Source organism: Camelus ferus, chromosome 12, assembly GCF_009834535.1.
Source record: "Camelus ferus isolate YT-003-E chromosome 12, BCGSAC_Cfer_1.0, whole genome shotgun sequence".
NCBI classification, from domain to species: Eukaryota; Metazoa; Chordata; class Mammalia; order Artiodactyla; family Camelidae; genus Camelus; species Camelus ferus.
Genome location: NC_045707.1, coordinates 64,904,057 through 64,918,956, shown reverse-complemented (window position 1 = coordinate 64,918,956; position 14,900 = coordinate 64,904,057). Strand labels below are relative to the sequence as shown.

General features: G+C 38.1%; 2 protein-coding genes across 46 annotated transcripts in view; one reads left to right on the top strand and one right to left on the bottom strand.

Moving 5' to 3' along the window:
* LOC116667777 overlaps positions 1-11,059 on the bottom strand; it is a 193,371-nt gene extending 182,312 nt beyond the window's left edge. For 9 of the 41 annotated variants that reach the window (XR_004324817.1, XR_004324822.1, XR_004324821.1 and 6 more), the window contains exons 1-4: positions 10,890-10,955; positions 10,389-10,486; positions 7,641-7,779; positions 3,382-3,456 (exon numbers count right to left, since the gene is read on the bottom strand). Coding sequence is in view for 9 of the 41 variants with exons in the window: in XM_032493796.1 (XP_032349687.1) it covers positions 10,416-10,486; positions 10,890-11,029 (211 nt within the window). In the remaining 32 variants the exon portion in view is untranslated. Of the gene's footprint in view, positions 1-3,381; positions 3,457-7,640; positions 7,780-10,388; positions 10,487-10,684; positions 10,824-10,889 lie in introns of those variants that run through there. The other 32 variants (XM_032493796.1, XM_032493795.1, XM_032493798.1 and 29 more) reach the window with 18 other exon arrangements.
* The window catches only part of CNOT2 (CCR4-NOT transcription complex subunit 2), a 104,884-nt gene continuing 100,927 nt past the window's right edge, over positions 10,944-14,900 (top strand). Inside the window, exon 1 of one of the 5 annotated variants that reach the window (XM_032493774.1) lies at positions 10,944-11,060. Coding sequence is in view for 3 of the 5 variants with exons in the window: in XM_032493776.1 (XP_032349667.1) it covers positions 11,056-11,060 (5 nt within the window). In the remaining 2 variants the exon portion in view is untranslated. The remainder of the gene's footprint in view (positions 11,061-14,900) is intronic. The other 4 variants (XM_032493776.1, XM_032493772.1, XM_032493778.1 and 1 more) reach the window with 4 other exon arrangements.

Below are 14,900 nucleotides of genomic sequence, written 5' to 3'. Positions count from 1 at the left end.
CTTTTCCAGATTAATAGTTTAAAAAAGCTATCAGCATAGGTTTACATCAAGTTTTCTACTGTATAATAAAAATAATTTATCACATTGGGTATACACAACAATTCCTACAAAGTGTTCCTATATATTCAAGCGTGAGAAAAAGTACTACATAATCTGTATGGTGGGTGCACAATAGAACCTCAGTAAGTGTTAGTTGAACCAGAATTTTAAAGGTATATCTAGCTTCTCCACGCTTATTCATTCAAATGACTCGGCCAAACTATCTCAGTGTTACTGTCTTCCTCACAGTAAGTGCACTGAACTCACAGTAAGTTTTAGTGGTTCTTAGACTTGTTTTGTACTAGGGACACCTTGGAGAATCTTATGAAATCAATGAACCCTCACTCCACAAAAATGGACATATACAAATATTATACACCATATAAAAACTTACATATATTAACAACAACAACAAAAGGAGAACAGGTTTTTAAGTTAGAAACAATCTGTATAATCTAAGGTCTCTCTTGAAATCTCCCTTAAAGCCTCCATTTCCCCAGCTGTAAGGTGCAAATCCATGTTATGCAGATTGAGTGAAATTATGTAATTATGGTGCTTGCAATTTAGTAGATGCCAAATTAAGTCATAGCTGTAATTACTATCAGGCCAACGTTGACCTCCTATTTTATCTCTAATTACTGTTGTTTGAGGATTTCTTGTGCTGATTGGTTTGTTGCAGCCACTCTTGAGTTTCCAAGGTCCTTATATTTTTCTCACTGGTTACCTCCTCAATTTGGCTTTTCCTTTCAGGATACATATTTTTACACGATAGTAACTTATGAAAGCACTGGAGAGTAAAAACGTCTTTAATGTTCGGCTGAGACTATTAAGTGGCTTTAGTATCAGTGATCAGTTTCAAAGGTGGTTAAGTAATAGAGAGAAATTCAATGTAAGAACAAGATACTTGAAGGGAAAAACATGGCTCACTAGTTTAAACTGGAGATCTGCTACATATATGGGGCACACAAGAATATGGGAGAAATTATACTATTATATCTATATCACACAGCTTTCTCGAGAACCAAACAACGATAATACACAAGTGGCGCACAAAACTGAGATTAAGCCATATTTAAATAATGAATGATAAATGGAAACTACGTCAGAACAGAACATTGTATTAAGATGAGGAATAATTTATTCTATTATTCCCAAAACTAGTTGTATTAAAAACTTACTTTTATGTTCATGTCTGGAAAACAATTAGAAAAGGACACAGAACATTTACAGAGTTTGGGGAAAGTGCCATGAAAATAACACAAACCTTTGGAAACTCACAATTATACAGAAATCCTTATATGACAAACTCCAAGGGACTGTCCAAATTTTCTTATTTTATTTTCATTGTCACTTGGGTATTTTTAAGCATCAATTATTGCATGAAATGTATAGGTGATACACGTTGAAGATAAAAGTATTTTGGATTTGTGTTTGATACAGTGTCATCACTGGCTTTATGAGATTAAACAAAATGCTGAAGTTTAATATTCTCAAGCATTATAAAATGCTTTTATAAGTCAACAGTAACCTCAATCTGAATGGAAGATCATAAAGAAGTGATATTAAGAAGAAGATATACAACGGAACATGTCCTGCTCCCCAAAATGATAGCATTATTAAAGATGCTGGTCACTTACCATCATAAAGACTCTCATTTTAGAATGGTGAATACTTCATTTTAGAATGGTGAATGCTTCATTTAAAGTACAGTATCCTATTTTTTTTTTTAATTTTTGTTTTAGATCTTATGCTCTTATGAATCTACAAAATTTCTAAAAATATGGGTACAAGCTGAGCCTGTGATCCAATAGCACTTTTTATTAGTTCTACTGAATTTGTCATAGACTGGGAAGGCAAGCTCAAGGCTTTTTTCCCTTCTTTGTATTTTGAAGGACTTCAGAGTTGAACACTAGTATATTTAACCTGTTACTGACTTTTCTTAAAACTCGGCAACTTAAGGCATCTTGGCATATGTACTAGTGAAATATTTGTCACTCTCACCACACAGACTTTTTTTGTGATCATAACTGTTTTGTTTAAATGAAACTGGTATCATGTGTCCTCACAGACTATTACCTACGCAGTCTTTGCCAACTAAATTAACTATTCATCTTTAATCAGATAATTGACAGAGGGTTCCTTTTTTAAACAAAATGCTTACTTTTGATTTCAAAAGCTGCAGTTTCTAATGCATACTGAACAAGTGTGTGAAACTTCTATGTCAAGAGTTTTGACTATTATTAAGCACTAAATGTGAGGGGATGGTTAGAAACAATAATGTTAAAATTTATATTTCACCCTTTCAGGGTTGAATTGTATCTCTTTAAAAATTTTTCCCCTGGGTTATGACAATGTTTGCCAGCATTCAGTACTGTACTGGTCTGGATGTAGGTGCATATGCTCATTTTTAGCTTATTTCTTGTACCTTGCAGCACGCTCTGTACATTCAGTCCCTAGGGGGTTTATTTCACAAACTGTCTGCTGTAAGGTTTATTAGCAATCAGAGAGAAAACTGAGTACGTTTATACCATAGTTTTGTAGAAGAAAAATCTGTTCAGGTCTGTATTTCATCCATGAACAATCTGTACTGTGGACAGTTTCAAGGAATAAATAAAAATAAAATGTAAAAACAAAAAAAGCAATGTCAAAACTTTAAGTTAAACATAAAAACAGTCCCTGAAAGCAAGAATTATTGAATAGGAGGAATTTAATTTGAAGTAGGGAGTTTTTAAGATTGTTTCTTTTAGGCCGAAGGTTTTCTTGGGATCTATACACTTAATCTGTATTGCTACATCGTCTTTGTAATTTTCATTTTCTTTTATTCTGAATGTATTTTCATTTTAAGTATAAATTCCTCAGTTAAAGAACAGGTTAACATGCAGCATCTGAATGGCTATCACTAAGGCCAATACTATGTAAGAAGCACAGATAAGTATTTCATCAATCTATTATGTGATTGTGGTTATTTTCATGTAGGATTTAATCCATGTTTCCCTTTTGAACAGATTTCAGTTCAATTTTTCATTGCAAGCAAAAATGTATTGACTGATGACACGTGAGTCTTAAAGTGGTTTACTATTAAATATCCATTGAATCTGGTAACTTTGGGAGAGTAATTTTACTTTTTTAAACTGGAAGATACCTTATAATTCATGCATAGGATAGAATAATTGGTGCTTTTATTAAGGAAGCAGCTTAACCATGGTATTTAAAATTCAACAAAGTTGATGCAGTTGAGAAAACAGAGTAAAAAGTTACAGTTGACCCTTGAACAATGTGCGAGTTAGGGGCACTGACCCCCCCTCCCACACCCACCCCATTAATAATCCGAGTATCACTTACAGTTGGCCCTCTATATCCGCAGTTCTGCGCTCTTGGATTCAACCAACCTTGGACTGTGCAGTGCTGCAGTAGTCACTGAAAAAGATCCATGCTTAAGTGGACCTGCAAAGTTCAAACTCACGTTGTTCACGGGTCAACTACATTTTGTTGATTCTTTCACATGTGGGGAAATAAGAATTTTTTTTATTGTATGAAACTGATTTGAATGGGTTAAAAACTTATATCAAAATTAGTTTTGAAGGAGGCTATAGCTCAGTGGTAGAGTGCCTGCTTAGCATGCATGAGGTCCTAGGTTCAATCCCCAGTACCTCCATTAAAAATAAAAATAAATAAATAAATAAACCTAATTACCTCCCCCTAACAACAACAAAAAATCAGTTTTGAGATGATCCACAGATAATTTAATTATCCTGGCAAGATAACAGCAGTGATGTTAGGTGATAAAAGTGAATATGATAAAACAAGTACTATGTATGATTCTATTTAATTTTTTTTCTTTTCTTTTCATGCTAAAACCTTGGGAATGGATTGATTAGCAAACTTATTGAAAGCCATCCGTATCAACTTTTCCACCTGGCATTTAAAACAACCCCAAATCCTGCGACCTATTCTACATAATTCCACTAGCCCCCGCTGCCTGGGTTGGTTCTAGTCTCTGGACCGAGCTCATTTCTGCTTCTGAGTTGGCTTGAAATTGTGCCCCCCCCCCCAAATTTATGCAGTATTTATCCCCAGTATCTCAGAATGGGACTGTATTTGGAGACAGGATATTTAAAAATTAGGGTTAAATAAGGTCATACGGGTACGCCCCAACCCAATATGACTGGTCTTCCTATGAAAATGGGAAATCTGGAGACAGGCTCACCTACTGGGAGAATACCACGTGAACATGAAACAGGTATCTATAAGCCAAAGACAGAGGCCCTTGGAAGAAACCAACCCTGTCTTGGACTTCTAGCCTCCAGAACTGGGAGGAAATAAATTTGTTTAAGCCATCCAGTTGGTGGTACTTTGTTATGGCAGTCCTAACAAACGAACACAACCTGCCTTTCCTCACGTTACCCACCTCACTGAAAATGTCCCTTCCTTTCATCCGTATCTATCCAGACTATGTCACTGAACATGGAATGTAAAGAGCCACGTGGTGAAGTTACCCCTGACACACCAGTCCAATCTCACTTCCCTTTCTGATCTAGCAGAGAATTTACATCCTGTATCACAGGTTTTAGCAATTCCTAGCACATAAAGTAGATGTATGGATTTCACAAGTTAATACAGGTAGAATGGTTAAAACAATACCTGGCATGTAGTGAGTCTAGGTGTTTGCTGTATCTGTTGCTGTTATTATTATTTCCTAGTTGTATTTTTCTCTAATCAAATCATGTTACTCATGACTCTTTTTAGTACAATGTTGGGCATATTAGTGCTAAAAACGCTTGCTGGTGCATAAAACACTTAGGTCTACCCTTATTCATCACACAGATCTCTCTGGAGCATCTGCTTATCTGCTTTCCTATTCTGTGTAAAGGAGGATAAATAAAAATACATGGTCTCTACCCTCAAGTTGCTTATAATTGATCAAAGAATTTTTCACTTTCTTCTGGCAAAATATTTTTGAGGACTCAACATTTATTATGCTAGAAATAGGGAAAACAGATAAATGACACACACAGTTCTTGCCTCTAAGAAGCTCACTGTCTAATAGGACAAAACCCAATTCTATAGGAAGGTCAGGTGAAGAAAAGTGGGTTCAGAAAAATGTCACACAAGATGAGTCCTGAAGGAAGACATATTGGTTCCACTGCTCCACGACAAATCAACCCAAACCACAGTAGCTTAAAACAACAAGAATTATCTCAGATTCCAGAGGGGCTTAGCTAGGTGGTTCCGGCTCAGGGTCTCTTATGAGGTTGCAGGCAAGCTGTTGGCTGGGGCTGGAGTCATCTCAAGGGGGCTCAAGGATTTGCTTCTAAGTTCACTCACACAGTTGTCGGCAGGCTTTGGTTCCTTGTTGCTGTTAGATTTCATTTCCTTGGTGCATAGGCTTCTGACTGTCCTATGACATGGCAGCTGCCTTCTCTCACAGTGACTCAAGAGAATGTGCATGACGAAGAAGTCTTAAAGCCTTTTATGACCTAGTCTCAGGGTCATAGTCACTTCTACTTTATTCTATTTATTAGAAGAAAGTCACAAAGTTCAACCCACACTCAGAGGGAGATGAATTAAGTAGTTCTACCTCTTGAAGAACAAAATATCAAAGAATTTGTGGACGTATTTTTAAAACCAGCTTAGAAGACTAAAGAGAAATTTAAGACATTTTGTGAGGAGGAGGAAGTCACTCAAGGCAGAGGGGAAAAAAATGCCAAGGTTTGAAGAACGAAGGAGCATGGAGTATCGGGACAGAACCACAAGCAGTACCCAAGGCTGCAAATGCAGGAAGGTGTCACATCAGGAAGGGCTTTATACCTCATGGAAGGGAATTTGCACTTTTATCTTGTAGTGGATGAGATATCATTATAAAGATCTTATGCAAGGGGATCTCCTAAGATGTGCACTACAGAATCTGGTGGTAGTCTGGAAGACTGGAGAGAGGTAAAAATTAAGAAAGACCAGTTTAAAAACATCTCTTTTAAAATTCAAATGAGAGATTATGAGGGAATGATTAAGGGAATGGCAGAAGGAAAGAAGGGTAGACCTTACACATATTCAGAAGGTAAAACATATAAGAATCGGTAATTAGTTGTGGGGCATGAGAAGAAGAAAGAATAAAAGTTATCAGGTTTGCACAAACCTATCTCCCCAAATTATCCACATTTTTCTTTAAAGATAAAGATAGACTCTTAACCAATATTATAAAAAAATGTATTCCATGAAAAATTTAAAAACTATGAAACAGAAATAATGAAACAAAAATAACTGTAATAGTTACTTCTGTGGGACTGAATTAACACCTTGCACATATCCTGTTAGACCTTTGAGATTTACAAATTTTTACAAAATTGTACTTACATTTGAAAACTTTCTCTTCACACTTAATGTATCATGTCAATAAAATTTCTTTCACATTATTTTTAATGGCTGAATCCTGTTCTGCTGTAGGGATGTAGCTAAACTTATTTAACCAATATCCTAATAAACAATGCAGTAATGAACATATTTGCAATCAAATTGTTACACATATTCTATTTCCTATGATACATTTGCAGAAGAGGAATTGCAGGGTCAAATGCTATAGGCTCAAGGCTTTTGATACATATTGTCAAACTGCATTCTAGAAATGTGCCAATTTACACTCTCAGCAGTATAAGAGGCCCTGTTTCGCTGAATCCTTGCCATTATTATCAAGACATAATCACTTGTTAAAATAACACCTGAAGGCCAAATTAAGGTGTATCTCTTACATCATGCATAAGTTGGACTTACTATTAAACTTTTATAGTATTACCACTCAAAGCTTGAGTCTTACACGTATTTTAGGTGAAGAAGCCAAGGTCCACTAAGTTACATAAATCAGACCGCTATTTAGTAAGGGTTTCTGCCTTCAATATTATTTTGCAGTGCTTTTTGGCTTGCCAGTTTGCCTCATCAATTAAGCTTTTTCCTGTACTATCTTGGTATACATCTTCGTCATCAAGGGCAGGATGTTAGGTATATTCCATTAGTTTAACACTATTTTTCCTAGCTGCTTCCTAGCTTGGATTTTATATATTATGTGTTGAAGGAAACGTTTTAAGACATTTATTTTTAAAAAGTCTACCTAATCTTGGATAAGGATCTATTTCATTCATTCAATGGTCCATTAATCCACTGTCTCATTCATTCAACAATATCTATTTAATGTATATAATGTGTGGAGGATAAGGCAACGAACAAAACAGATGCAGTCTGTTCTTATGTAACTTACATTTTAAGTAGGGTGAAGGGAAAAAGATAATCAATAATAAAGAAGATAATGACACAATTATAAATGCTACTAAGACAACAGAAGGTCATGTGAGAGAGAATAAATGGGAAAAAGAGCTCCTTTAGATATGGTGGCCAGGGAAGACCAGTCAGAAATGATACCTGAATCAAGACTTGAGGGATGACAATGAGTCAGCCAAACAGACACAGAGGAAGTACATCCCAGGCAGGAAAAACATTGCAAGTGCAAAGGTCCTGAGGTAGAGTATTAGTTAAGTTCAGCTGAGAACAAGACACCCTAAATAGTGGCTTTAGCAGGATAGAAGTTTACATTTTCCTCACATCAAAATACGTACGTAACAACTGCAGGGCTGATATGGTGCTCCACAAAGGTCTCCAGGACCCACATTTTCACCAGCTTGAGGTTCTACCATCCCTACGATGGGAAGCTTGCATATGACCCAAACTGGCAGCGAGGGTTCCAGGCCATCACATCTGTATTCCAGGGTGCAGGATATAAGAGAAGAAGAAGCAAAGGACTAAAGGTGTGCACCAGCTATCTTTTAAGGATAGTTCTGGAAGGGAGCCACATATCTGCTTATATTCCATTGGCCAGAATACCAAATGGCTACAGGGAGGCTGGAAAATATAGTCTTTATTCTGGTCAGCCATACATCCATGTCTATTACTATGAAAAAAATGGAGAAATTTTAGGGGCAACTAACAGTTTTTGCTACAGACTGGAAAAAGTTTGGTATATGACAGAAACAGAAAGGAGGCAATGAGAAGGGTGAGAATAAGATGAGTTTGGAGAGGTAGGCAGGAGCCAGATTATACAGTTTTAAGGCCGTGGTAAAGAAATTGGATTTTATTCTATTTCAAGGAAGCCATTAGAGGTTTTTAAATAAGTAAGTAACGTAACCTAACCCAGTTTTTAAAATGATCACTCTGACTGGTATGTAGAGAATGGTTTAAAGGAGTGCAGGGAAAAGTGGAAGCAGAGATAGTATGGATATTGCTGTGCAAGTGATCATGATGGCCTGGACAGGGTGGTAGCAACAGAGGTGATGAGAAGTGGCTGAGCTCAGAATATACATAAGGAACAGCTGATGGTACCGGCTCATGAGTTGGACCTAGAGTGTAAGGAATCACAGAAGAGTCCTAGTTTTTTAGCTTGAGCAAGTGAGTGAACTGTTGGTGGTACTGTTTATGGAAATCAGAAAGGCTACAAGAAGACAGTTTGGATTCAAATGTTCTGTTTCAGCACATGTTAATTTTGAGATGCCTGCCCTTTTTATTCCTTGTCATGGTTAAGATTTTCAACACTGTCTATACCTTTTAAATAAGGAAGTCTCTTTTCTCTACAACTAGTTATATACAAATTCATTCTTTCCTTGATAAGGAAATTTTTTCTCAATCATTTTAAGTTGGTAATTTTTCTATTAAGATGCACAAGGAATTTACCTTAATACACTTCAAAAACACACAAAACACATACTCAGTATAAATTGTTTTTCAAGGAAAAGACAATCCACTAGAGTGAATAGTTAAAAAAAACAAACAAACCCACAACCTACCAAATAGGCAAATTTGACAAGTATTAGCAACAAAGATGAACTTTTGGATGTAATAGGACAGTTTTTTAAATGTTCCACTTAGAGTGCTTATTAGAAAGCCATAAATATAAGCCCTTGCTCAAGAATGCTTAAAGTAAATTTATCCTAAACAGTGTTCTCAAGAAAACAATAGTATCAGTGTGTTCTTCCCTAACTGCTATGCTACAGTTATCATGAAAATGTTTGTTGTTCTTTTTCAGTAAAATGTCCAAGGTAACCCTCAAATTAGACCTGTCTCCTTTTGGAAGTGATTTTTACAATTTTACCAATGTTTATACTATTTAAAATTTGTGCTTTGAGTAAATGTGTGGATGCTAAGAATAAGGGTCACCTTTTGGCTTGAACAAAGTCCTAGGCTCTATATAAACCAAACTAATAGATTAGAATGGTAAGTAATACTTGATTACTATACATCTATAAACATACCCCATTTTTAACAATTCTTCTTACAACCCCAAATATTAGTCATCAAAATACATTATTTAATGTATTACAATGCTCAATAATACATAGATACATGTATTCATATACCTATATGTATCACAGATACTGAGAGGTATATTCAGTCTTTTAACACTCCATCTTACATAGTAGAAGAGAAAGCTCAAGAGGCAGGAAGGAACTTTTAGGGGAAGGGGAGGAAAAGGGCTGGAAGCACACAGAGAAGTGTTGCTCCTTTTTGAATTTTCCTTAAGTGAAAAAACACAGTGAAGGAGAATGTGCAATAAAATGAATAATAGGGCAAAACATTTTGTACTGGCTACATCAGCATCATTTGGAATTTAAACAAATTCAGAGTATCTACTAACACACCAAAATATCTTGTATTCTGTAAATACGGCAAAACCACCTATTATTTTATAGTATGCTTATTTTTCTTGCTATTTACAACTGACAGATGTCCCTTGCCCTTCAGCAATCAATTTTAAATTGGATTACAGTGAGTTTTTGGAAAGAGTGACTTTATAAAAGAAACAAAACAAGGGAAATAGGAATTTTATTTACTGCAAATGAACTGTACTTTACATTAGCAAATTCTGTCACTCTAACAGAGAAGAAGTAACAATGTTCATTTCATAAAACCACACAATTCCTGAACACACGTGCAGAGGCTCTTTTTAGGTTCAAAAATATCGGGTAAAACGGTGAGAGTTTATCGGTATACAAAAGAATAAAGCGAGATTTCTTATTTCAAAGAAGGTAAAATTAATTTCACTTTGACAATTATTTTTCTGGGAAGCAAGAGACTTCACTCCCCTGAAGTTTCCACTAAAGCCACCATAATTTCAAACGGTCTTGCTGACAGCTAGCCCAGGCAGTCACTCCAGCTTACGTGGGGATTGGGGAGTGGGAGCAAGAAAAGTGCTATAAATCCAGCTCGGCAAACCTCAACTCAATAGTGCTTTAAAAACCTGCTCCCCAATATGCTCCCTCTCAAGGAGTTTAAAAAAAAAAAAAAAAAAAGGAAGAGTGGTGAGTAGAAAATACCAGTGGTTTCGGCTGAGGGGCACTCACTTCTCAAGAGGTGATGCTGACGCGCTGCGGGTCCCTGGAAGTGCGTGCACCAGTACCGGAGGTTTCCGGGGCTGAGGGAAGAAGAGGGGACAGCGATGAGATTTGCAGGCGGTGGAGTGACGGGGCCCGGTACGTGGCGGACGTGGGGGGAGGCGGGGTGTGCGACACGAACACAAACACAAACACAAACACGCTCCGCGTCCCCGGGGAGGGCGGGCCGACGCCACCTCACCATTCCCCGCCCCTGGACCCCGCGGCCCGCCTCGGACCTAGAGCCCGCGGCCGGTGCGAAGCAACCCGGCCACAGGGGAGCCGTAGCGGCCGCAGAGGCCCTGCTCGCTGTAACGTCTCGGAGAAACAACGAGCCTCCCCGTGAGTCGGTGAGAGAGACAGTGTTGGCCGCGGAAAGCAAGGTGAGGAAGTGAAGAGCCTCTTCCAACCCTCGGTCTAACGCGAGGGAAGCGGCCTACCCACCCCAAACTCTGTCCCGTCGGCAATCGCCGCTCCCACCTTCCGCCGCCGCCTTGAGGGAAGCCGGAACGACGGGGGTCACGGCGGAGGTCAGAGGGTAAAGGTCTTGCTCCCAGCAGCCTCCGCGGTGGATACGTCGCCATCTTGGATCCGCGGGACAAGAAAATTCATGCGGTGAGTTTTTGGCAAATTTTCGGAAGTCTGGCAGCGGGGCGCGCGGCGGGGGCGGCGGATTCGGGGCCCCGGCAAGGCGGGGGAATGCCTTGGGGCCGGTCCGGTCGCTCCAGGGGTCCGCGGGCAGCGTCCCGGCCCGCCGCTTCCCGTTGCTTTTGTCTCGGCTCCAATCGAGAGAGGGAGAGCGGAGCGGGCGGGGAGGGGGGGTGGCGGCGGTGGAGGGAGGGAGGGGGTGTGTATGAGGAGGGTGGTGGACGGGACGTAAAGCGTCGCTGTACTCGGGTCGCTGCAGCGGCAGCTGTGGATCCTAGGCCCGGTTCTTTCGGCTGACGCTGGGGCTTTCCCCAGACTCCTCTCCCCCGGGCTCCCGCCAGCGCGGAGGAGCCTCCGCCGCGCTGCTTCCTGGGGAAGAAGAGAAGGCGGCAGCGACGGTGGCCAAGGAGCCCGGGCCCGCTTTGGACGGCGCTGCCGCTTTCCCAGCAGCTGCCGCGGTCTCTGGCTGTTCATATTTTCTCAATACACGCACATCACCTGCAACTTGTCTGTTTCTGTGTATGTATATGTAAAAGATGGGGGACACTCGACTGGCTAACGGGCCTCAGGAGCTTCCAGGCCCTGGGGTACCGAAGGCTGTGGATGGTGGAAGGAGAAGGAGTGTTAACAGTGATGCTTTCTCTGCTTCCGCACCCGGAGGGTGAAGCTTCCGTGGTCTGGTAGAGACAGTCCGGAGAGTCCTGGGGCGGTGGAGGAACCCGAGACGCCTCTGTCTGTGAAGTTGCTAGCCCTAGGTTTCTACTTCCGCCGGGGCCTCTCCACCTTTTGCTGTTTTGGGTCTAACTTAAAAGTTTCACGGAAGAAGGGAGTGGGGTTAAAAGAGACGCTCCTAGTTCTTAGTTCAGGCTCTGATCCGTCTAGGAGATTTCTCTAACTCTTGATAACTATGGTCCTTGCGAATGCGAGTTGTTTTCTTTTATGAGAACATTTCCAAGGTCTTAGGATTTGCATTTATTCCAGGCCCTGTGGGTACGGTATTACAACCACAAAAGTCTTACATACGGGTACCACCCTCTTGGAAGGAACTTAAAAACATCTACTTTTTTCGAATCCTGGGAGATGCTTTCACTTTTCAACATCCAGAACACCGACTGCAACACATTTTTGTTTCATTTTCATAAAACTCTTAGTCAAAGAATCCTACTCCTTTCTTAATCTTATGGAAAGTTTCTAATAATTAAGTTCACTGATATAAACCCTTAGATTCTTGGCGAAATGACAGGAAGTATCTAAGTTGGAATCTGTTCACAAGGGAGGCCATGCATGAATTTAGAGCTCAAAATCGAACAACTTTTCTGTCATGCTTGATGTTAGGACTCTAGACCTCTAGAATCGTAAGTACAGCTTTTGACTTGCCTTTTGAAACAACGTAAGTGAAAGTAATGAAGTATAGGGGCAGGAGATAGAAATTAGAAAATACCTATTTACATACCAAGTTTATGTTGTTTGGGAATGCTTGGTATATTTGACAAGTTATTTCCCAAGCGCCAATGTACACGTCTCTTTTGCAGTTTTGGAAGATAACTTTATCTCATTAAAGAGTTGATTAAGAATCACAGTGGACTGAAATGGCTAAATGGCTACATTTATATGGCTGGATGTGTACAGTCAGATCTCTTTTCGTTCAGGTACTTCTTAATGGACCAAGGTCTGCAGTAAACTTTGTATGTTGAACTCCTCTTTAGTTTGTAGTTCTTTTGTAAATATTAAATCTAAAGGAAAAATACAAAATACATGTTAAAAAAGACAAAATTCCTTCTGCTTCCATTTCTTTCTTGACTTTGTAAGGTCCTTATGTAATTTTAAAAAGGTACGTTTCTCTCTTTTTTTCCTGAGGGCTTGAATTGCAGTGACTTCTATGAATACTTTGTATTTTAGATAGGAATTGAGAAACTTTCACATTTTTGGCATCCTAATTAATACTGCATCAATAAAAATAAATTAATGTAAGTATCGTTTGTTGGTAGAACGCTTTTATTCTGTGTATACTGTGTAGAGATATCTGTAACTTAATCTGATACTCTTGGGGAATTAGAATTGCCTATATGTTTAACCAAGCAACAAATACAGCGTCTTAGAAAGGTTTTCAGTTTCTATAGTATTTTATTTTAAAGTAAATTTGTATGGCAGAAAATTGAAGGCAAAAGGCATGAGTTTGAGTGATTTATATCTTCTTCCATTCCATTGATCTTTAAGGTAAAGTAAACCTCAGAATGATACTCCTCCCCACAAGAACTTGTTACCTGTATTTTTACTTAATAACATTGGATGTTAAATTTACTTTTTGATTTTTCAGAGATACTTTACAGTTAGTTATAGCCTGAAAATCCTCTTTGTTCAAAGGTAAATACTTAGATTTATGAGTAGATTTCATTAGAAGTTCTTCTAACTCAATTGTTTTGGTTGTTATTTCTTCAGTAGATATTGGTATTAAAAATATTCGTATTTTAAAACACCCAGATTTTTTTGCAACGTGTGGGAAGTTATAGTTTTACCCTGTTTAGTCATAATATTTTCTGATAATATAGAAAAATAAAGAAAAGGTACACTGGTGTACATATGAAATAATGACTAGACATTACTGGATTGGTAAAAATAAGAACTGTTTTTTGCTCTTTAAAAGCGGTGTTAAACAGTGTTTTTAAATTGTCTTAAAATTTTTAACTGTATAAAGTTTGTTCTATTATGATTACATATTTAAAAGCAAACTTCTCATGTGCTTGCTTACTAGGCATTTGAGGACAAACTTACGCAAATAGTGATACAATCTTAGGAAAAGATACTACTAAGTAAAATTTTATTTGTAACCTAGACTTCTAGTGGATTTTGTAGCACAAAGAAATAAAAGAAACTAAGGTCCCAACCAGGTAGGGCAGTTTTAGAGTGAGAGTTAATCTGAGTTGCACTGTAATGTTTGAATCAAATTGCATACAATATTGATTTCAAGGGATCTGGTCCTATGATAGGAATCATTCTGGTTGATGGTACAGGTGACTGTTCTTCCTTACTTTGGGTGATTTCTACCTGTGATACTTAAAGGAGTTGAATTTCATAGTGACTTTTACTAGGTATTTTTGCAAAGATCTATACTGAAGTTGGTGTCTGCTATAGAAAGTCTACCTTTGAAAAGAAATAGAATGAACATTAGGGTTTTAAGTTTTTTAAATTATTTTATAATTTTTAACCTTGGTTTTTTCATTGAACCTTTCCTTCTTCAACTTAAATACTATATATATAGTTGCTTTAGTTCTGTTTGACATCCTTTTTTAAACTCTTAAAACTCCTGTCTTATGACAAGTCATGCTGATATGGCTTGTTTATTTACTTTGTCTCTACTATTAGAAATAACCTGGAAAAAGAATTCCTAATTTTTTTTCCTGACAGCTTGTCTCTGAAATACAGATGATAATTTCTTGGTATTATGACTTGGGGGTATGCTACATTATGAATTAATGAAATGGTTTACAATATTTTATTTTTTGATAAGCCCTCATGGCTTACATAATCATGAAATGCAAAATAAATTACCTAAGAGGAAAAACCCCAAATTTTCCTTTTCTGGAGACACTTTGATGTTTTGTATATGTCTATTTAGATATAGCTAGATATTTTGGACATATTTGCCACTTACTCTGAAAATTTCTCCCTTTGTTTGCTTTCATTCGTATGTTATTATATGGAGTTTGTGTGCGACAGTGGTGGTGGTGGTCTTTACTATCGTTTCTCTGTTTGACAAACTTCTTACTGTTCAAAACTACTCTGGTGTCACTTTCTTAATGAAACTTT